Source organism: Lepidochelys olivacea (assembly GCF_965140295.1).
Source record: "Lepidochelys olivacea isolate rLepOli2 genome assembly, chromosome: 15".
Classification (NCBI taxonomy): Eukaryota; Metazoa; Chordata; order Testudines; family Cheloniidae; genus Lepidochelys; species Lepidochelys olivacea.
The window spans coordinates 16,350,362-16,371,861 of NC_140425.1; the positions used below are offsets into that span (position 1 = coordinate 16,350,362).

At 46.3% G+C, this 21,500-nt stretch overlaps 1 protein-coding gene and 1 pseudogene across 2 annotated transcripts; one reads left to right on the forward strand and one right to left on the reverse strand.

Moving 5' to 3' along the window:
* Positions 1 to 490: 490 nt before the first annotated feature.
* Positions 491 to 2,749, forward strand: LOC311531825 (testis-specific serine/threonine-protein kinase 2 pseudogene; annotated as a pseudogene). The gene has a single exon. The product of its transcript is annotated as a testis-specific serine/threonine-protein kinase 2 pseudogene (transcript).
* A 2,741-nt stretch (positions 2,750 to 5,490) lies between these two features.
* Positions 5,491 to 20,006, reverse strand: ESS2 (ess-2 splicing factor homolog). The gene is made up of 10 exons (XM_084649210.1): positions 19,652 to 20,006; positions 17,021 to 17,189; positions 15,289 to 15,384; positions 14,554 to 14,723; positions 13,246 to 13,363; positions 12,343 to 12,476; positions 12,095 to 12,197; positions 8,678 to 8,787; positions 7,658 to 7,773; positions 5,491 to 6,974 (listed from the first exon to the last, which is right to left on the reverse strand). Exons 1-10 carry the CDS (start codon positions 19,805 to 19,807, stop codon positions 6,689 to 6,691), a joined length of 1,458 nt encoding a protein of 485 aa, XP_084505336.1. The 5' UTR covers positions 19,808 to 20,006; the 3' UTR covers positions 5,491 to 6,688.
* Between the last annotated feature and the right edge of the window lie 1,494 nt (positions 20,007 to 21,500).

Below are 21,500 nucleotides of genomic sequence, written 5' to 3' on the forward strand. Positions count from 1 at the left end.
ACCAGTGGCTCCATGTAAACACATATAAGTGTGTATGTTTATGAGACATATATAGGGCTTCTGATTTTTAGTTTTAACTGAAAAACACCCCCAATATAAAACAAAAAGCAGTGTTTATCCCAAAGAACACCAGAAATTGTTACTTGTACCCAAGGGCTTGTCTACATGGAGCAGTAGAAGGGACTTCTAGGGTGTGATCTCTAAAACACGCTAACATGCTGCATCTTACTTGGTCCATGTAGACCCTACTTGTATGCACTAGGGGTTCCCTAGTGCACTTTAACTTAGTGCAGTTTGAAACAGTACTACAGTCATTAGTATATTACTGTAATAAGTAAGGAATAAAATCTACATTATTCATTACAATATATACAAAGAGAAAGCCCCAATTTTTGGACAAAACTCAAATTGCTAAAAATAACCTCCCCAAAGTGAAATTAATACACCCCCACCCAAAAAAAAAAAAAAAAAACAGAAGCCCCAGATAAAAGGGTGTGGAAGCATGTACACACAATTTAGCTTCTAGGGGAAAGTTTTCTTTTGGAATTTAAACATTCTGCTGCGGTGCTGGACACTCATGACACAATCCGATCGAGCTCTGACATATATGCCAGACAGTGCCACTAATGCATCTAGTTCGGATTGTCCTACGGGAGTAAAATGCAAAAAAAAAAACCAACCAAACATGGCCATTGTTAAATTAGAGTAGATTATTAAAACTGAACATTTAAAAGCAGTGGTAGGAAGCAAAGTAAAGATTGGTTTGATGTATTAAATTTGAAAAGCCCAAAGCTTCAAGCCTTTGAATAATTACAATTTCTCCTGACTGTGCTCTACTTATTTCAGAAGAGGTTTTAGAGTATTTTCTGAACCGGTGATTTTCCTTAGTTTTTATGCTACAGCAAATAGAATGTATTTTAGAAGCAACATTATAACCATATCCTTGTTCATTTTATCTCATGGAACAACATTTCTAAAACTGGACAAAAACAGATTTAAAAGAGAAAGCTGTTCCCTAGAGTTGTGTGTGTTTGCTGTTCTGTAGACTCCCGTTGTGTTCATTTTACTTTCATAAGACACACACAAAAAGAAGTATCCTATAACTGAAACCAATCAGTTCTCTTAGCCAAGCTATGATCAAAATACAAAATGGAGTAGCAGGCTAAGAAGCATACATAAGTATCAAAGCACAGGAATCAAATACTTTCCATAGCCAAAGAATGGAAAAAACACTTCAATTATTTCTCTTCTCCTCTTGTGAGAGTGAATGGAATAATCATTTTACCAGGATGTTACAGTACAAAAACAAGGCGACAGTGCTTGTGGATGATGTGCTGGAATGTTGCTTTGGTTTTTGGCTTCCAGTTGCTTTTCAGTAGGTCTGACAAAGGCATTTAAATTCACTAACCCCTAGTAACAGCAGCTCTGATTTGTGACATCATAGCCCCACATCATACATTAAACAATGCTGAAGATTCTACAACATCTAACTCAAGAGAAGCAGGGCATCTCAGATGGCCACCATGGAATATATAACAACAGGCTTCTGGCATACGTGATGCACAGTCAACTTCAACTTATGAATCACTTGTTGCCTCTGGCACCATGGATGATGTTGCAGTCCTTAAAAAGAGAGGCTACATCATGGGGGGAAATTTGGGAGAAGGGTCTTATGCTAAAGTGAAATCTGCCTACTCCGATCGACTGAAATTTGATGTAGCAGTAAAGATCATAGACCGGAAAAAAGCTCCTCATGACTTCCTGGAAAGATTTCTCCCCAGAGAAATAGAGATTTTAGCAAAAGTGAATCACTGCTCCGTGGTCAAAACCTATGAGATTTTTGAGACCTCTGATGGCAAAGTCTACATTGTGATGGAGCTGGGTACAAAAGGAGACTTACTGGAGTTCATCAAGAGCAAAGGGGCTTTGACTGAAGATGTAGCTCGCAAGATGTTTCGCCAGCTGTCTTCTGCCATCAAGTACTGCCACGATTTGGATATTGTCCACAGGGATTTGAAATGTGAGAACCTCCTTCTAGACAAAGACTTTAATATCAAACTGTCAGACTTTGGCTTTTCCAGACGACTGACTCGAGATGAAAATGGCAAAGTTATTCTCAGTAAAACCTTCTGTGGTTCTGCTGCGTATGCAGCCCCTGAAGTGTTACAAGGCATTCCCTATCAGCCTAAGATTTATGACATATGGAGTCTGGGTGTTATTTTGTATATAATGGTCTGTGGATCAATGCCATATGACGACTCAAACATTAGAAAAATGCTAAAGATTCAGAAAGAACACAGAGTGCACTTTCCCAGGTCTAAAAACTTGACAGTTGAATGCAAAGATCTTATTTACCGCATGCTGCAGCCAGACGTGGCTCGGAGGTTGCACATAGATGAGATTTTAAATCATATTTGGATGCATACTCCAAAATCCAGAGTTCCTTCAGCAACTTCATTTGTAAAAGAGGGAGAGTGTTCTCGGAATCTTGGCAAGTTAAAGTCAGAGCACAAACAGGAAATAGAACCCCCGGAGGAATCTCAGCCAGATAGACCAGATTACAAAACGGAGTTTAAAGCAGTACCCAGATTGGAGGCAGTACCAGAAGCAGAGGATGCCGTTCCCGAAGAAGAGCAAGAGGAAGTTAATGACCTTACAGATGAAATGCAAAGAACAGGGATCAAAAATGGTGATGACTAAAGAATAGCCACCTGCAAGAGTCGTTTGCATGGCATCAGCACAACTAATGAATAAGACGATGAAGTTAGTTTTGAAAAACAAGAGCCCGGAACAGGAGAAAGTAAAGTCCATTCATAACAAGCAATTATTTTATAGCAATTCTATTAAATTTTCTTCTTAGTAACCATGTTGCTGAATTGAAGGGTTAAATAAGGAGGTAGATTTTCCAAGCCATCTAATAGATTTGTATGCCCAATTCACATCAGGCCTATGGAGTACTTTTTCCATAGCTGCCTCACGGTTGAATGCTGAAATGCTGCGGTGAGTTAAGGTTTCTTTTGCGCAATGTTTCATCACAATCTCATGCCCCTTTCACATTTGGGCATTAACACAGTGGCAGCTAGCCCTCTCCCAGCCTGTTCTGTTACATGCATAGGGAAAAAGGGTCACGGTTTCCTTTCATAGTCCAGTGCCGCAGTGTTGCTGGAGTTATTGGGTGGGCCAATTTCTCACCTCACTAAGATTTACTAGCGATTCAATGCAGCAGCATCACAACAGCAGGCTTGGCTCTTTTTTTTCCCCCCCTCTTCATTTTCTGATGCAGAGAAATGGATTTTGCTAAACCATGTCACAGTGTAAATGGAGCGCTGATATGCAATTGATTACAAGTGCTGATCTACTTACCTGTAGGGAAAAGGCAAACTGCACTACTAAGACCCCTAGATTTGTCATATTCTAATAACAGGGAACTATTATTGTTTAATGCAGCGAAGGGGACGCCCTCCCTTACAAACCGTAGCTGGGCCTGGAAACGTGCCTTCTGTTAGAAGTAACACCTGAGATTACTGGAACTCAGGATTTGCCTCACTTCACTTTTACTTTGTAAATTTGACAGCACTGTGTCTAGCTAATATATGTCTCCTGTTGTTTGTGACAGACTCTGAGGCAGGTACTGGATTAATTCACGAAAGAAATGGAGCATTTTGAAATGTGATTGTAAAGCCATAAAGTGGCTGGAGGGACTCAGGGGCAGCTGTAGAGTTTGAAACTACTTTGGATTCTTTTTTTCAAGCTGCCCAACCTTCAAGTGACCATGTTCCACTGAACTGTCCCATTTTATAAACAACTTTCCAGTGTCACATTAACAATTTAGGAATAACCAGCGGTGACGTTCTTGTCAACCTGAGCAGGGAGGGAGATCCGGAACAGTGTTAGCTTTTTCCTGGGCATTGCATGGGGAAAATCAGGTTCTGGTTAGCACCACCCATGTAGGGTCAACTGCCGAGTCCCCTTTCCCCTGAAGGAGGGATTGCAAGTAGCCCCAGTTAGTTTTACAAAAGTCACGCTTGACATGGTGGTCACTGCCCTACTAGAAAAGGGCCATACCACCCACTCCCACTGGAATAGCTTTAAAACCACACCAATAACTCAAGCAGTAGTTTGGTTTTTAAACAGTACTTTTTGTACATTCTGTAAATAATTCCCTACAGTTATACACCAATCCCTGCCTGGGGGATGCTATTACAAACATTCAGCATCTTTGAGAAAAGCACAGCAATTGGTTACAATACCTGAGTGAGCTAAATCTTTACTACAATTTAGAAGCAGGGAAGAGGGAAGTACCAGATCCCTGCTCGCCCTCAGCAGCTACAAAAGTAATTGGGAGAGGGGCATAGCAGTGAGGTCCAGGACTCACTCCCCCTGACCCCTTTGCTGAGAAGGCCAGCTCCTCTCCCACAGCACAGACCCTGCCTGGTGAGAAGGGGGAGAGTCCTGGCAATTACTGTGAGCCGCATTCCATGGGCAGCGGTTATAGGCTTTATCGATTGTCTCCACCATCGGCTGCTAGGTGTTGAATCACCTTTAGCTGCTGGAAGGGAGGAGTTTCCTCTTTTCCCTTTGCTGCAGCCTCCTGGTTGCTGCGAGCCACCGGGGGAGGTGTGTCTCCACTACTCCATATCCCTCCTCCAGGCTGCTGAAGGAGCCAGGGAAAAGGGAGGGATGAGAAGAGGGGCAGCTAGGGAACTTTCTAGGTCTAACTTTCCCACCAATCACTCCAGCTCCTACTCACAGCCTTCCCAAACCACGGCCACCAGGGTGTTCTGAACAGCAGCAGTTGTGAAACTGACCCCAGTCTGAATTTCACTCTGCTGCTGCAGGGCAGAGCGAGGGGCAGCACTGGCACCATCTGCAGAGGGAGGAAGGCGATGCATTGTTTACATTTGCCAAGCTCTCTTCACAACAGCGCAACAGAAATATTTAGTAAGTGAAAGCTCATGTCTGCCAAAACGAACAGTTTATGCCCCACTCCCTCACCAGAAAATGCTTCCATTCATTAAAGCAGATTTTTCTAACCTTGAATTGTAACATTAATAAAAATAACATTCTGTAGGTTTTAGAAACATCTCTCACCCCTACTTCCACGCTCTCCACAAGTGAGCCGTGTGAATGCATTCGCTCAGCACTTGTTGCCATCGTGGTTATCCTCTGTCAGCCTGACTCTTTTGCTGCCAAGCAGAGCAAGGCAGAAAATACAGCTTGCTGAAGTGAATGATGGGGGATCAGAGACTTTCAAGCTTGTACAGAAAGTTCTACTTTTAAAGAGCAAGACAGAGAGAGATTGGCCATTAAAAAATAATAATAATAATAATAGAATTTTATACCTTGGAAAAACCAACTGATCTCACCAATTCAAATACAGCCTGAGCCAATGGCCACTGAAGTAAATGAGAAGCTGGCCATTGAAGTCAGTGGAAACTGGATCAGGACCATATGGAGCTGTGTTGTGGCTCTCTAAACCACATCAGATGGTCAAGGTGACAGCTTTATTTGCAATGATTATATTTGACACACACATAAAAAGCCAGTGATGCATTCCTTGTAACCAGAGGCAGTGAGGAGCACTTTCCTAGTGCACAAGAAACTACACAAAGGCTGCTGACCTTCCACTTTGACCCCCCCCTTTTTTTTTAAAAAAAGAATAAAGCCTCACTTGAAAGGTGATGCCACAGCAACAGTAAATTTCACTGTCCCAGGCTGACCTCTCCCCCAAATGACTGCATTCAATGTCAGAGCACTGTAAAATGCTGGTGTGCTTCAGATCAAACTCTGACGACTTGTTTGTTCTGCTCAGATTCTAAGATTTCCAAAGTTCTTTATGACATCTACAACTTGCTGGGTATTTCAGATGTGCACTCCCATAAATAGCTCCTGCTGTACTTCACTGCAGGGCAAAAATACTTGCCACATTTCTGGACTCTACCCAGGAGGGCAGACGAATAGAAAATGTGTGCACTGAAGGCTGCTCCTCTGTGTCCTCAAAGGACTAATGCTCACCAATGGGCCTGTTGGACACTAAAGAGTGCAGTTTAAATGGATGGAAAGTTAGAGAGAGGCTTTCTGGTATTTTGGCTCTTTCTATGCAGAATTGGGATTGGAAGAGGAAAGAATACGGAGACTTGCCTACATCTCTTCTTTACTCAGCAGAACAGCATTTTTCAGTGGAACACACAGCCATAAGCAAGGAAGTTTCACACCTTGGTTCAGGCCTTAATACAAAGGCTTGCTATTTTATAAATAGACATCTGTACAGAAAGAGAGGCACTCAAATGCAGTCAGCAGGGTCACGCTTTTTAAAAAAAACAAGGAGAATTACAAAAAAATATTCCAAACATTTCTGGCTATTTTCCAAAAGTCCAAGCCCTTTTTTGCTATTTCTGGAAACGACCTTGTCCCCTACCAATTCTGTGTAACATGTCCACGTGGTATGAAGAGAACTTATACCACACTGGTAAATAGTCTGCTTCCAAAATGCATGTTGCACACTGCTCCACTCTTGTTCTAGTAATGGCATGTCAAGTGCGGGAACTATGCACTACTTGAGGGCAGAAATGGTCCCCAATCCAGCAACTGCTAGATGACATTCTAGCAGCTTTAAGCAAATGCCCCTTGCTCCTGGCAGCGCATACTGCTCTCAGCTTGCACACAGCCCTGCTGGTGAAGGTTGTATTCAGAAGAAATCAGATGCCTTTCGTCTTTTAGGGAGCTGCAGCAGGTTGTCTGTGATTGAAGCGGGATCTTGTGTTACTGGCATCTCAGAGACAGTCCTAGGAGGTGGGGTGCTAGTGGGGGTGCGAGACCCTCCTGCTGGGGTCTTATATCCAGGGGTTCCTGGGTGTGCTGGAGAAGGGGTATAACTGGCTCGCAGGGCTTTGTCAGTGTATTTGCTCGCCGTCCTGTTTACTAGTCGTTGCAATGCTGGTGACATAGCTGGACTCAGTCCTTTTGGAGTGAGGCTGCAATAGAAGCAGAATAGTTTTAAAATGCAAAAGCTGTGTATCAGAGAGCACACAGATCACTGAACAGATGCAGCACCTCCCAGGCCCTGCAAACTCTGACTCGCACGCTCCCTTCTCCTTCCACTCCTGCATTACTTGAATCATTCAGAGCACAGCTCAGGACAGAGCCTGGCCATTCTGCTCTTCTGGCAGCAATGCCTGAACTCTCCTCCCACTTGTGTGGTTAAACCTCAGCCCCGTGTCTCTCTCTCTGATTAATGGCAGGAGCCCCCCGAATGCGAGCAATGCTCCCTTGCCTTCTCTTTAGGTCCATTGAATCCTCTCCGTCCCTACCCCAAACAACCAAGTCCTGGAACGTCTCTGCCTTTTGTGATCATTTGGGGCACTTACCCTCCTGGAGCAAGGGCAGTTTGGCCTGGGAGGAGAGTTCCCAAAGTACATGCCTCTCTACCGTACTGCCAACAGCCTTCTCCTAGAAACTGGGCTTGTTCACATCTAAAGTCTCCTCCCAGTTTGAGTGTATCCATTCTTGCTTCTCAAAGCCCCTCCTTCTCCTGATCCTTGTACTCCTTCTCCTCACCCAAATGCCTTTCCTCTATGCATACTGATTTAACTCTTACTAGACAGCACTTGCTATTCTCCCCCACTGCCAGGGACAGTTTAATATGGAGACGTCTCACTTGGCCAAGTTTTCCGTGACTCTTCTTAACGCTTCCTGTTTCTTCGCTCGGTTTTTAGCAGCCGCCTCATTGGCCATCTTGAGTCCTAACCGCTCTCTGCGCCCAGGCTCCAGGATCTGTAAATACACCAAACCAGGTAAGTCTCCAGGCTGCTAACCAAGCCCATTCATAGCTGGAGTCCAACCCGTAAGGATCTACATTAAGGATGGGAGGGGAAGAGAACCCACTCTTAGCTTTGCTGCTATCTGGACAGCCAGAGGCAGTTGAAGATACAGCAGAATCCCCAAGCTGAAGATCTGTGTAACAAAAATGGTAAAACAGTAACTGCCTCCTTGGCTGAGCTGAACTCTGGCATTTCCTCCAGTTGTCTTCCCTAAACAAAATGTATCACCTCTGTTTTACCTGGGTCAGCCTTCAGCCACTCAGCTCTCATCCAAGCCCCAATCATTGCTAAGCTCTGGGAAAACCAACCAACTGCACTGCCCAGGTCTGACAAAACGGAGATAGAAGAATTCCACTGCTGCTATCCTCAGGAATCACACCCAAAAGGTGCTCACTGTTCTCCAGGTAGGGAATGAGAGACGTCCTGCATCTGAGGTGAGATGCAGTTAGTAGAGCCAAGCCACCTCCCCAAACCTCACTGGACTCAGATGTCTCAGCTGGTGGTGATGGGCCAGCAGGGCCAAGCTGGAAGGAAGCCACCCAGCAGGAAAAGTTTGATTTAAGACTCCCTAATCTACTTATATATCAAATCCCAAAAATGAGACACCCTCCTCTTCTCCAGACTCTTGGAGAACCCCAGAATATTCAACCTCAGGATGCCTGGGATGGACCAGGAGCCCTCATGGCCAGAGCATTTTATCCAGCTAAACTCTACCCATAGGGCCTAGATAGCCAGTACCACAGCCAAGTCATAACCCCTACAATAATAAATGTTAGTCTATAAGTGACTGCTCCCCTGCCCCACCACCCCAGTCCATCCCCCAAAAGATCTGAGTGCTGAAATCTGACATGGAATACCTTAAAGGCCGGTCCAGGTGTCCTGTCCACATACGGCGTTTCTGACCCATCTACTCGCAATGGGGTGCTCTCTATCTCACCCCACGTCATAAGAGGAGAGTCGTTCACACCTAGCAACAAGTTAAGAAGAGTCAGTCTGGGATGCAAGACATTTGTAGAGACTGCAACACCCAGAATGCGTGTGCTCTGCCCTAACACAGGGGCGGTCTTCTCCCCACAACGGTTAACAGAAGCTGGTTATGAAACAGCATAAATCACTGGTCAGCCAATGGAACAGCCATCACTACAGAGACGATCACACTCCCTGTAGGAAAGATACACCATCCCTTTACCAATATCTAGAGCTGCAGGACAATTTCCCAGAGCCTGATCTAGTAGCTGGCTTATCAGGATAAACCATGGGATCTTCCCCCTAACTGATTTCTGTCTTAGAGAATATTTATACCATGGAAAGGAACTGCACTGAGCATGCCAGCTGCAGGCTTTGCCAGGTGCTGGAAAGGACACAAGGATCCCCAGTCTTCAATACGAATGACTAAAAATAAAATGGTCGCAGGAAGGTCAGCATAAAATCAGTTAGCCCCCAATAAAAACAGAGCCCATTAGATTCTTATGAAGTAACAGAGAGGTCATCGTATAGACTACACAATACAGATCTATTCAAAGGGAGGGAGAGAAAGCCGTAGGGCTGAGGGAGATTGGGAGTGGTGATAATGGATTGTAAAATGAACAGGAGCTTGCAATGCACTAGGGAGCACAGAGAATCTGTTTGGATCAGAATGGCACAAAACCCCAGCGTGCTGTTAATGGATCTATCCTAGTACAGGGGCTGCCCTTTGGATAAGTTGGAACGCTGAACTGTTGAATCATTACCATTGTGAACTGGCCTCAACCATTGACCCACTGGCTCCTAACAGTCCCTTTCTCCCCGTCAGTCTCACAGATTTCCTTGGTTTTCTGACACCCTGCGCTGCATGAAAAGAGAGGAGCCCAAACTCAAGCAATATCTACAACCCTGCATTGTACAGGAGGTCAGACTAGATGATCATAATGGTCCCTTCTGACCTAAATATCTATGAATCAAGCACCAAGGGCAAAAAACAAAGGCGGATTCCGACAGAATGAAACATACTGAATTCCTCAAAGCCTGTGCTGAGGCTGTATTACCTGCCTAGAGAACTTCCTATCAGCCTCCACTAAAGCTGCCAAATCCCTCCCAAGGAGCTATCCAGGGTGGCAAACCACACCATTAATCCAGACCACCCACAACCTGCATCAGAGCAGGGCACCAAGTGCTGCGAAGAGCTATCTTACTTTGCTGAAAAGATCCCACACGTTCAGGAAGGCTTCTCAACCAGCATGGATCCACTCTACCTGCACCCATCAACCCACTTGCATTCCCAGAGTTCAGGGCACTCACTCACCAAGAGGTTGTGGACACCCTAAAAGTGTCCCGACACAAGACTTGTGAATCTGACTCACACCGCTCCAGGCGTGTTTGTGACCCTCTTTCACAACAGTGCCGCTCCCAACTAAAACAGCCAGAATCTGCTCTTCCAGTCCTACCAACACCAAAGAAACTCACTCTGGATACTTCAGTCCTAGTTATCTTTCAGCCCATGTCAAACCTCCCATTCCTGAGCAAGTTTACAAAGAAGCTAGCAAGAGGCCAACTAGCAGCTCATCTAACAGAGGCCAACGTTCTAGACCCGGCACAATCTGTATTCACACCAGGATACAAAACTGAAACTGCTTTAGTTGCACTGCTGGATGATCTCCTGCTGCCAGTGGCTAGAGGGCAGACAGACTCCATTCTCATCCTCCTGAGCTTCTCTGCAGTTTTCAACACTGTTGACCATGAGATGCTATGATCTTACCTGAGAGGGGTGGCAGGAGTCCAGGGTAACGTGCTAAAGTGGTTTCAGTCCTTCCTGGAGGAATGCACCCAAAGAGTAGTGACGGGAAACTGCACCTCCACTACTACCCCTCACTTGTGGGTTCTACAAGGATCAATTCTCTCTCTAGACCTTCTCAATATCTACATGCAGCCACTAGGTGAACTGCTCAACAGACATGGACTCAAGTGCCACTAACATGCAGATGACACACAGCTCTCCCTGTCCTTCACATCATATGTCCACATCACTAGCACCACGATGGCCCAGTGCTTGGCTGAGATCAGCTCACGGACGAAGAACAGCTGACAGAACCCGAACAAAACACAGGTGATGCTGGTGGGCAGAGAAAGGTATTTTGAGGAGTTGGCAGCCATGGTGCAATCTCCTTTGATTGATGCACAATTGGTCACATCAGTCCATAGTCTAGGAGGACTTGGATTCCTCACTGACGCTGAACTCTCACATAGCAACAGCTGGGAGTAATGCTTTCTATCATCTCCAGTTGGCTAGGACACTCTGTACCATCCTGGCAGATGAAGACCCGCCCTCAGTTATTCATGTCTTCATCACTGCTCGACAGGAGTACAGCAACACGATACTCCTGGGCATGAAACCGAAACTCCCGTTAGGACAAAACACCGCAGCACATCTCCTCAGCAGCACAGGCTGCTGCGAGCACATCACACCTGTCCTCCGCTCTCTACACTGGCTTCCCATGGCATGGGTCCAGGTTATCTAAAAGACCAGAGCCTTCTCCCGGGGTGGCCTAAGACTGTGGAATGAATTCCCTCCAGAGCCGAGGACTATCACAAACCTCCCCACTTTCCACTTCAAGTGCAAGGCCCATTTCTTTGACGTGCCTTCACCAATATAAGCACGTAGCAACCAGTAAATGTATTTAACAGTTAACAACTGGAAAACAAAACGAGACAAAACAAAAAGCGTTCCCAAAACATGACACTCCCCCACACGCTTCTCCCTCTGGGGAAGAGGAGGGCAGAACAAACACCACGTGACAGATGTGCTTAATGCACTACTGGAAGGCACTCAGCTACTTCAGTGATGAGTACTGTATAAAACGATCTATATAGAATAGAACTGCTGGGGGGAGGGGTAAATGTTTGTGAAATGCTTTGAGATCCTTGGATATAGGCACTAGAGAGACAATCACCACCAGAAAGTTACAAGTGCCATGCTCCCCTCAGAGTTCCTATAAGCCTCTCCTAGGACGATCTAGTCCATTCGACCCAAGTCCAGCGAAGCAGCATCCACGTCTCAGAGCCTCCTGAGCCCAGCATCGTTTCTATCTTTGGACTGAGACTTGACAGAGCATTAAATTGGCATATTCTCTATCCCAGAGACCCATTGGCTCAGCAGACATACAGAGTCGAAGTCAAAGCTGCCCGATTAAAGAAGCATTGACTCCTAGGGTGGAGTGTTCATCAAAAGGTCAGTGGAACAGGACAGCATTGCAAACTACTTCGCTTTTACGTCAGAGCAAAAAAAAGTCTCTTCTTACCAGGGGCAGGAGAAGGGGTGGCCACAAATCCATATCCATTCACTTTTGGAGACTCCTGAGGGATCAGCTCCTTCCCATCTGGCCCTACTTTGCCCTGTTTGTACTAGAACAGAAAAGCTGGCATCAATCGGGTGCACTTGGAGAAAGCAGACAATTAGGCACATTTGCCACGTTCAGTTCTCATAACTCATGCACCTCTCCCAATGAGGGGTATTTCAGTCACAAGCATGTCCTGTCTGTAAACGAACCTGGGCATTGAGGGCTGCTGCCTGCTGGAGCTGGGATTTGCTCACAGCTTGGCTGAATGGATCTCTCAGAAAGCGGGTGTTTCTATGGACAACTTCTCGAGGCTTCTTAAACACATCATCCTCATCGGGCACACCTGGAACGGCAAGCCAAGACATCAAGGAAAGGGCTGAGGGCCCACTAACAGGGGGCTGGCTGACCTAAAGCCCCCAAACAAACAATCTCAGGGATCATTACACAGTTCTGCAAGACACAATGTACAGATGCAATTATATTTTGCCATTTCCACCCATTTAAAATAAAGTTCACATTAATGCAGTTAGGTGTCTAACCTACCACCTGAAAAACCAGGACAAAATCAAGGCTACATTAGAAAACCAGGAAACACATAAGAGTTCCCACATTTCACATGAAGGTTATTTACCATGCATTCATAGCCAAAAAAGGCATCGAGGCCCAGTCTGGGTTTGTTAAAGGATCCCATTGCCTTTTAGACGGCAGCCAAGGGACCAGCAAAGCCCACATATACAGAGCTGAGTAGGACGGTAGGAGGAAAGAGGGGAACTGAAAGTGCTCATTAACAAGACAAACCCAATAGGAAGGAGCTAGGACTCCTGAAAACAAACAGCCACTGCAACGTGGGTAATGAGCGACAGGATGACAAATGGCAGCAGGGTCGAAACAACGCAGGAATGACATGGGAAAGAATGAAACTGAGCATATCCCTGCCTTGCAGAAGGAAAAGCTGCAAAGTGCAATCTTACCACAATGACAGCAAGTCAGGTACCTGAACAAGTGCTGGGGAAAGCAAAACGGAAATGCAGGTGCTTTGTGACATCCACCCACCGGAACCAGTGCATGTTTCCAAATCTGCTGATGCCTCTTAAGGGGCCAGTTTGCTTTACCTGCTGGGTAATACATCAGGGAATTCTGAGCCTTGTACTCCCAGGTCTCCACGCCAGCTTTCCCGCTCTCCAGCGCCTGCTGCTCTGCTGAGGGAAGTGCCAGATTCTCAAGTCGTCGCTGGAATCAAATTTAAAACAAAGCCTGAATTGCAGATTCTCATTTCAGACTGAAAATAAGCTTGAAAATTCATCTGCTTGATGCTCTGCTTTTCATCTTTTACATCTTGTGTCTTTCAGAGAAGAGCAGTTCAGAGACTGGATTTATCTGAAGAGACCAGAGACAACGGCTATAAAATAAGATACCAAGTTTAAAGGAAGAGGTGCAAATATTAGAGAAATGCAAGAAGGCATTCCAGGGCTCTCTCTCTTCTGTGCCCCAGGCTGACTCAATCACTGTGTTTTGAGACTGCTACTCTGGTGTTGGCCTTTTAACTTTGGTATCAGATCTTTTGAGTGGACAGGATGTATACGGGGCTAAAAAAAAGTGCACATTATTTGTTACAGAATCTTTGTAAACTTAAGTTCACAAAGCTCTTTGAGATTAAATGCTGAGTGGTCCTCTAGAAATACTGACAGCAGAGCTCCCCGCACCAGTAACAGCTTCCCCTTCCCCAAGTCCCATAAAACTTTATTAACTAGACAAGACACTTTTTCAGTGTTTCTGGTCATATTTAACACACTTCATATTAGCAACACAGAGGATTCTGAATGCCAATAATTGAAAAAGATCAAGAATTTGTCTGCCAAAGAATAAGGCATTGACAGATGAATACGAAGAGCTGTTCAACAGCTCGCTAAGGTTGTTGCCAAGAATTCTAATACTTGTACTTAGACAGTGCTTCATATTTTCAAAGCTCTGTATAACGTATATCCTCAGCATCCCTGGGGTATGTCAATATTATCCCCATGCTCTAGATGGGAACAACAGCAGCACAAAGAGGTTTAGTGAGTTGTCAAATGCTACAGCAAATTGGGGCAGAGCCAGGATTAAACTCCAGAGTTCCTAGCTCTGTATGCTAGATCTCACTGCCTCATGCACACACAACTCAAAACCAAGCAGTCAGTGTTTTATCCTTGATGCATCAGTATGATTAATTCAACAGTCACATATCTAGAGACAAGGAACAATCACAGTGGGTTCTAGTGGGACTCAACAATAGAATGGAACTTAATATTCTCTCTTCTCCCTGCCAAAGGCAAGAGAGAAACTATAAACCATCTTTCTCCCTCATTTGGTTAAACAGACGACAGCACTTGTCCACAGTACTATGTTAGAAAAGCTCAGCTACTCAGGAGCCATTTCCCCACCTGGGCAAACTCCTCTTCTGCTTCATACAGCCAAGAATGCCTGGCCTTTTCCTTCTCTTTGGCCACTTCCATGATCTGCTCAAATGAAGCATTATCCTCACTAGTGTGTTTTGTTAAGAAGCTGTCCAGGCTGGGAAGAGTGTCCTTACTCTGTTCTTTCTCCACTTCTCCTAGAGAGATGAGGGAATAAGTCTGAGGAAGAGGCTCACACTCCCCTTTCTGTAATGAGCAATGCCTGGTTATTAATCCCCCATGCAAGTATTTTCCCCCACTGGTCCACTCTTAACTTGAGCACTGGTGAGGAATCTGTATCCAAAATGAAAGTACATATGACGTACAGAGTAGTAGTATTGACTTGACTTATTGAAGGATCAGTGACCCTTTCCCACACCCATCCCCTTCAGGATCATTCATTTATTCACATTAAAGGACAATTCAGAAGTAGTTTGCCGCCAGATGACACGTCCGTGTTCATACTGTTCTGTACATGAATAGCTGTGTTCCTGCCACCTTGCCCAGGCAGAAACCCTTTTCTTGGGAAGCAATGAAGTTCTCACGTCAGAGATGGTTATTGATCCAGGCAGGCCCACATCCCACCCAACCTGTGATGGAGTTTCACTTAGCACAGATATTAGAAGGCGCCACTTTAGTGGAAGGTTAACACCTAATAACATGCACAGCAATATTTCCCCTCCTGCTGGAGAACCCAAATAAAGAGGATAGCCCCTTCCCTACCTTCCTCCGCAGCTTTGATCCCAACCTTGGGCTTGTTCAACAAGGAAGAGGCGCCTGGGTGCACTTCGGGTGTTTCAAACGTGGCTGGAGTAACATCTGTGCCAGAGAAATAAATCCCAGCATGTGTTACAAAAATGGGGAGCAGATCATCATCATGTTACCCCTAGTGGATGAGCAAGAAGCTGCAACCTCTTCGGGGGACCTGTCTGCCAGCTCTCATTAGTCTCAGATGACCTACAGATTGTGGTTAAGAAGGAGGAATTCTTTAACTAGAGTTAGGGAAGGGTTTAAAACGACGTCTGTGTAAATCAGTTCCAAACACTGATGAAGTTTCAGCTCAACTAGATAACTGGTCCTACTCCTGCTGGGCACCAATGGCAAGATTCCCCATTGATTTCAGTGGGGGGCGGGCGGAGATTGCATTCGAAGCATTCTTTATTTTATCTCAAACAATGACAGATAAAAGCAGGCAATGATTTGTGTTCCACGGTAGCCCTCACTCGGGGCAATGCCAGTCGCAAATGGCAACACCAATACCACAGGCAGGGAACCCATTCAATGGTACATGTCCTTCACCGCAAGTTCCCAACAGTGCGGCAGCTGCCCCTTTGCGAGCCAACACCCCAACTCCATAGCAAGAAGTCAACCAGAGGCTGAGTTTACTGTGGGGAAGCCTGTAAATTACCCAGCATGAGAGTTACATGCCAACATGGTAAACAGCACCTAAAACCAGGCTGAAGGAGGGAAGATTAACCCAAAAGGAGAAAAATAAAAACCACACACACACCCCAGAAGCCCTGTAAATGGCATGCTCCCTTAAATGAAATGACTGGGAAACACACAAATTTTGTACAATGGATCTAAAATAAATAAATAAGTTGCACATATATTCTGACCAGCACATATTTCTTGCCTACAAGCATCTTCACAGCAGCTTACAGTGTGACTTGGCGTTTGCTGGCATACTTTTTCACTGCACATCCCTCTCTTCATTGCATGCCACTTCCTTGATCTCTTAGTGATGCTAAACAAGTTCTTACCTTAAAATGCTTTTAAATGTTTTAAAGCTTATACTAGGTTTATTTTTAAATCAATTCCTGGAATAGAAGCAGGTATCTAACAGTTCAGTAGAGGCCTATGACATGAACCTCTGATAATCAGGGCATCTGTTGCCACTGGAGTATGTTAATTAAAAGGATATGCCATTGTATTAAATAAAGCTTCATAGCCGGATTCAGAAGAGGGCTTGACATAACAAGACTATCCAGAGTTATAACAGTAAGAATTAAAGAGAGCCAAGAGTTTCCAAACAGACATAGCACCTCATGTTTCAGAGCATAAGGTGACCTCTAACAAATGGGAGTTAAGAAGCAGTTTCCCCAATGGGCTGGTTATTTTATAACCACCCCTCCGCATGGTTTCTTGTACCCTTCCTCTAAAGCAGCTGATACCAGTCACTGCCAATACATCATTGTGTCATCCAGGCTGGTAACTCCTGTGCAATCAGTACTTTTCCATAATTAGATCAGAAGGCAGCTACCATGTTGGATTCTGTGCCTTAAGTAAGTTGGGTTCCCAGTCACTCAACAACACTACAATTTACACCTTGCTAGCATAAAACAATCCATTAAAGTGACAAAAAGACAGTAGTGCTTCATATCTTTTACTTTATGACACACATCCACACTAATAGCCTGACCACGAAATCAGCCACCCAAGTGCCAGCCCTTACATGGTGCAGGTGTCTCCCTGGACCATTTCCCCAGTGAGGAGCCAAATTTGATAGCTATTTGTCTCATTTTCTCTAAGTCGCCACTTTCTTCAGCCTCCAAGTATTCCTTCTGAGCACGTAACTTCTCAACATCAGGAAAGAAATCCCTCTGAATAATTTTCTCCAAACTCTATAGTTAAAAGAAAAGAAAAAAAAAACAGAACAAACAATTCTGAGCATATCTGGCAAGCAAGAAAAAACAAGATCAGTTTGGGGAAGATTCCTTGGAAGGGGATAAGGATTTAGGGTTCCATGAAAGGCCATGATTGACTACAGTGCATATGAATACTGAAGTCCTATTTATCCACAAGAGGTACCACAGATGCACAAACAATACCAGTGCTGGCTTCCCCGACACTGCCCCAGCAGCAGGCTCAGCTATGATCTAGAGCAGTGGTTCCCAAACTTTATTTGATGAGTCCCCCTTTGGAGATTCACGTTCCATGCATGCTCCCCTCTTTCTAAGGGGGACCAGGGGACATGGGGGCCTGTACTCACCTTGCAGCAGTTGCGCGGTCTCGGCTCCCAAGACCCGGCTTCCTCCCTGTCTCGCTCCCACCCACAGGGGAAGCAAGTGGGCTGCACTGAAGAGGCGGGGTCAGGAGTAGAGCAGAAGGCTGCACTCCTTTAGTACTGTCCCTCCTGACCCCAGCCCTTCAACACGGCCTTGTCCGTTTCCCCTGGGCAAGCTCTGTCCAGAAGGGGAAGTGGACAGGGCACTGTGTCCTGGGGCCACAGTCAGGAGGTGGCTCTGTCCCACAAGACTCAATACTTATTAAGTGCCGCCTTCAGCTCCCCACTGTCCTCCCCAGCAGAGGAGGGTATCTGCCAGGCAATAGCTAAAGCAGTGGGCATGTGAGACAGGCAGGGAGTCTGGTCCTAGCATTTGAGACCACTTGCACAGACCCCTCTCCACCTCCCCTACCGGACTGAACCCCTCCTGACTCCAGCCCTACAGTGCAGCCCCATCAGTTCCTCATGCCCCCCGATAACCTCATTGCACACGCATGGGGGATATACACCCCAGTTGGGGAATCTCTAGATGGATCACCTCTAAGAGCAAGAGAGATTAATCACCATTACACTTCAATCCCTGGCATCTTTGCTGAGACTGCTTAAGGGCGCCAATTAGCATTAAACGTGAGGGTGGCATTGTGAAGTAGACATCAGGAAATGGATGGAACCCAACTCATTTAAAATAGGCCACTAAAGATCTGTCAGAGTGTAGAGACTTTGGATATGTCTATGCTGCAATCGAACGCATATCACAACTTGCGTAGACATACACACGCCAGCTTTCATCTGCTAGCATGGCTAAAAATAGCAGTAAAGATACAGTGGCAGGGTTTGGCCCTGGCTGTGCAAGCCCACCCAGAACCTCAGGTATGTACTTGCCTAGCTAGCCTGAGCCAGGGTCCGTGCCATGACGTCTCCACTGCTATTTTTAGCTGTACTAGCTAAACTAAAGCTAGTGGTGTACGCCAGGCTGCATTCACACCTACCCTTTGTTACATCTTATCTGGCCCCGGCTAGCAGGATAACAACCCAAGATAAAAAGGTCCACATACCGTTAACAATCCAACCTGACCCATTTAGCCCCCTCTGGCAGATTTTTCTGCCCTTTTGAAAACGTCATGACATATAGCACCTATAATTTTGAAGGATCCCAAAATACTCTGTGAAAAACATTTATAAACATAGACCATATAGGTGTCATATTATACAGTGCTGAAACGCAGCCAGCTCTGGAGCAAAACCCAGCAACTGCAGAGCAGGGCACAGAAACGTTACACACCAATCTTGGACAGGAAACAAAGACGACTCTTATGGCCACTATAATTAAAAAGATTGGGAAAATGTATCTTCCCCTTCATTTTTCCTCTTTGTTTACTGTGTATTAGGCAGCACCTTGTACACAGTCAGTTTCACCCTTCCCTGTGTGCTCAGTGCTTTCTCCAGCTGGTCGGCTGGGTTCTCCACCCAGGAGCAGGGTCGGTAACAGTTTTAAACACAGAACAGCAGGACTGTGAAGCCACCCACGTTGGCACGGGTGGGTCGGGGTGGCTGGAGTGTCTGAAACCACTTTCCCCCCTTGTTCTAATGAGCTGGGCAATGCTGAGTTGTCCGGGCCCCTTTTGGGAAGAGGCACAAAGCCTGACTCCCCGAGGCGGCGGTTCGAGCCGCAGTGGGGGGCCCGATCCGGGGGGGGGGAATATCGCTCGCTATGTCAACCCCCCCACCCTTCACGAATGGCACAAGTTGGGGGTGCCTCGCGAGCAAAAGGAGACAGGACCCAACTCACACTGAACCTCTGACCCAAGTGCCCGGCCACTCCCCCACCACCTACCTACCCACCCTCAGAGAGGCCTGGCCTCCCTCCCCAACCCCGCACAAGACAGGCCAGGCCTGGCCTCCCTCCCCAACCTTCCCCATCCCCCGCCCCCTCCCTCCAACAGCACCGGCCTCCCGCCCCAGGCCGCCGCCGCCCCCGACAGCTCCGGCCCCCACCGCCCCCAGGCCCGGCCCGGCCCGCCCTCCCCTCAGGCGGCCCGGCCCGGCCCGCCCTCCCCTCAGGCGGCCCGGCCCGATCACCTCGATGTAGCTCTCCTCGTCCAGGATCCTCTTACGGCGCTTGGGGGGCTCCTGGGCCGCTTCCCGCAGCACAGCCACGGCGGCCCCGTCGGCCTGCAGGGGCACCAGCGCCAGGGGCGAGGCGGCGGCGGTGACGGGAGCCCTCGGCTCCTCCATCGCGCCAGGCCGGGGATCGCTGTCAGCCAGGGCAGGGGGCGTCCGCAGCTTCTCGGGGCAGGAACGGACACGGCCAGAATCGGGGGGGGGGGGGAGCTTGGCCCTTCCCAGCCACCGTCGCAACGCGCCGCTTGTTGGGACTTGTAGTTTTCTTGTCGCGCGCAGGTCCCGCTTCCAGGCCGGGGCAGCGCCTGGAAAGCCTAGAGCGGCGGGCTAAAGAGAAACCACAGAGAGCGGCTGGAGCGTCGCAACAGGAGAGCGCGCCCCCTGCCGACAAGGATGAGGAAGGGGCGGCCTAGAACGCATGCGCGTCAGGGAGCACCGCCCGTGAGCTCGGGGCTGACTTTCCCTCAGTTTGATAGCAGCTAAGATTTCCAAAGGGGCCCGCCCGCGCCTCCTTGGGAGATGTTTCACTTGAGCCTGGGCTCTGGTTCACACGGACGAATGGGAGGGAGGGAGGTTTTATTTAAAGGCCTCCGCAGTCACCTTTTAGGATTCAGACAATGGCAGACTGATGTCACACTAACGCACAAGGCTGAATACAGTGATGCTTTGCCTAATTTGCAGAGTTGACTTATTGATTCTATAGATACTCTGCAGCTGGCCTGCAAATATTAATCCTATCATTTCTGAAAACTAAAAAGCAATCTACAGGACTGAATGGAACACACACACCAGAGTTTCCTGCCAGAAACACGCAATTGAAAGTAAAAATTACATGGCAGTATGTTTACTTATGTACTATCTTTGTAAGTCACAGATGGCAGGAGCTACTGCTTGTAAGTACTGCACTGAGGCTAAATACCCAGGCAGGGCAGAATTCAATTTGTATTTTTTTTTTGTAATTTTGATGGAGAATATCAATATTATTTTTAAATATGTTCTCTATTTTTATCCATTTAAATTTTCACAGTTAGCTTAAAACCATAATTTTGTGTATTTTATTTGGATCTATTTACATTTTTGCAGTTGCAGGAAGTCTGGAGGGTCAAACAATCATTATTTATTGACAGTAGACACTGAGATATACAAAGTTAAAACTTTACAACCGTTAAAGCACAAATTGTCCAGATCACATGTCAAAATATACAAAGTAAATATTCTTAAATTAAACTTAAGTTCTCAAGCAGCATTTTCATTCACTTTACCCATCAGTGAATTTTGATTATTATCAATGGAAATATTTTTTCAGTGGTTTGTATGTGTTCGGTGCCATCGACATTTACTGATAATCCAATCCTGCCAAGCCTCTATATATCTTTGAAAAGATGGATATTCCGTTAATGTTCAATTCAAGTTTTTCAGGTAGTTTGCTTGGGGGAAATAGATTAGTATTATTTTGCCTGTATGTGTGTCCTATCCTGAAACAAGATGAAAATTCCCAGCATTCAAACCCTGGATATGTTATCCCCTAGCCATGCCAGCGCTCCCAACTTTCAGGGCTGCGCTCTTCAGCTGCAGTTCCCCGGTAGAGCAAGTTCTCCACCAGAAAATGGCATCACTCAGGCTTAACTCAATACCCTTGTGTTGAAAATTCTACACTAGTGTGTGGCTCTTGGTGTGAGCCCTGCAGGACAGAAGGAAGGCAAAGGTGCTGTGGAGTGTAAAGTGTTATTTACAGTGATAGAATCTTTGTGGACTTATTTCAGAATAGCAGCCGTGTTAGTCTGTATTTGCAAAAAGAAAAGGAGTA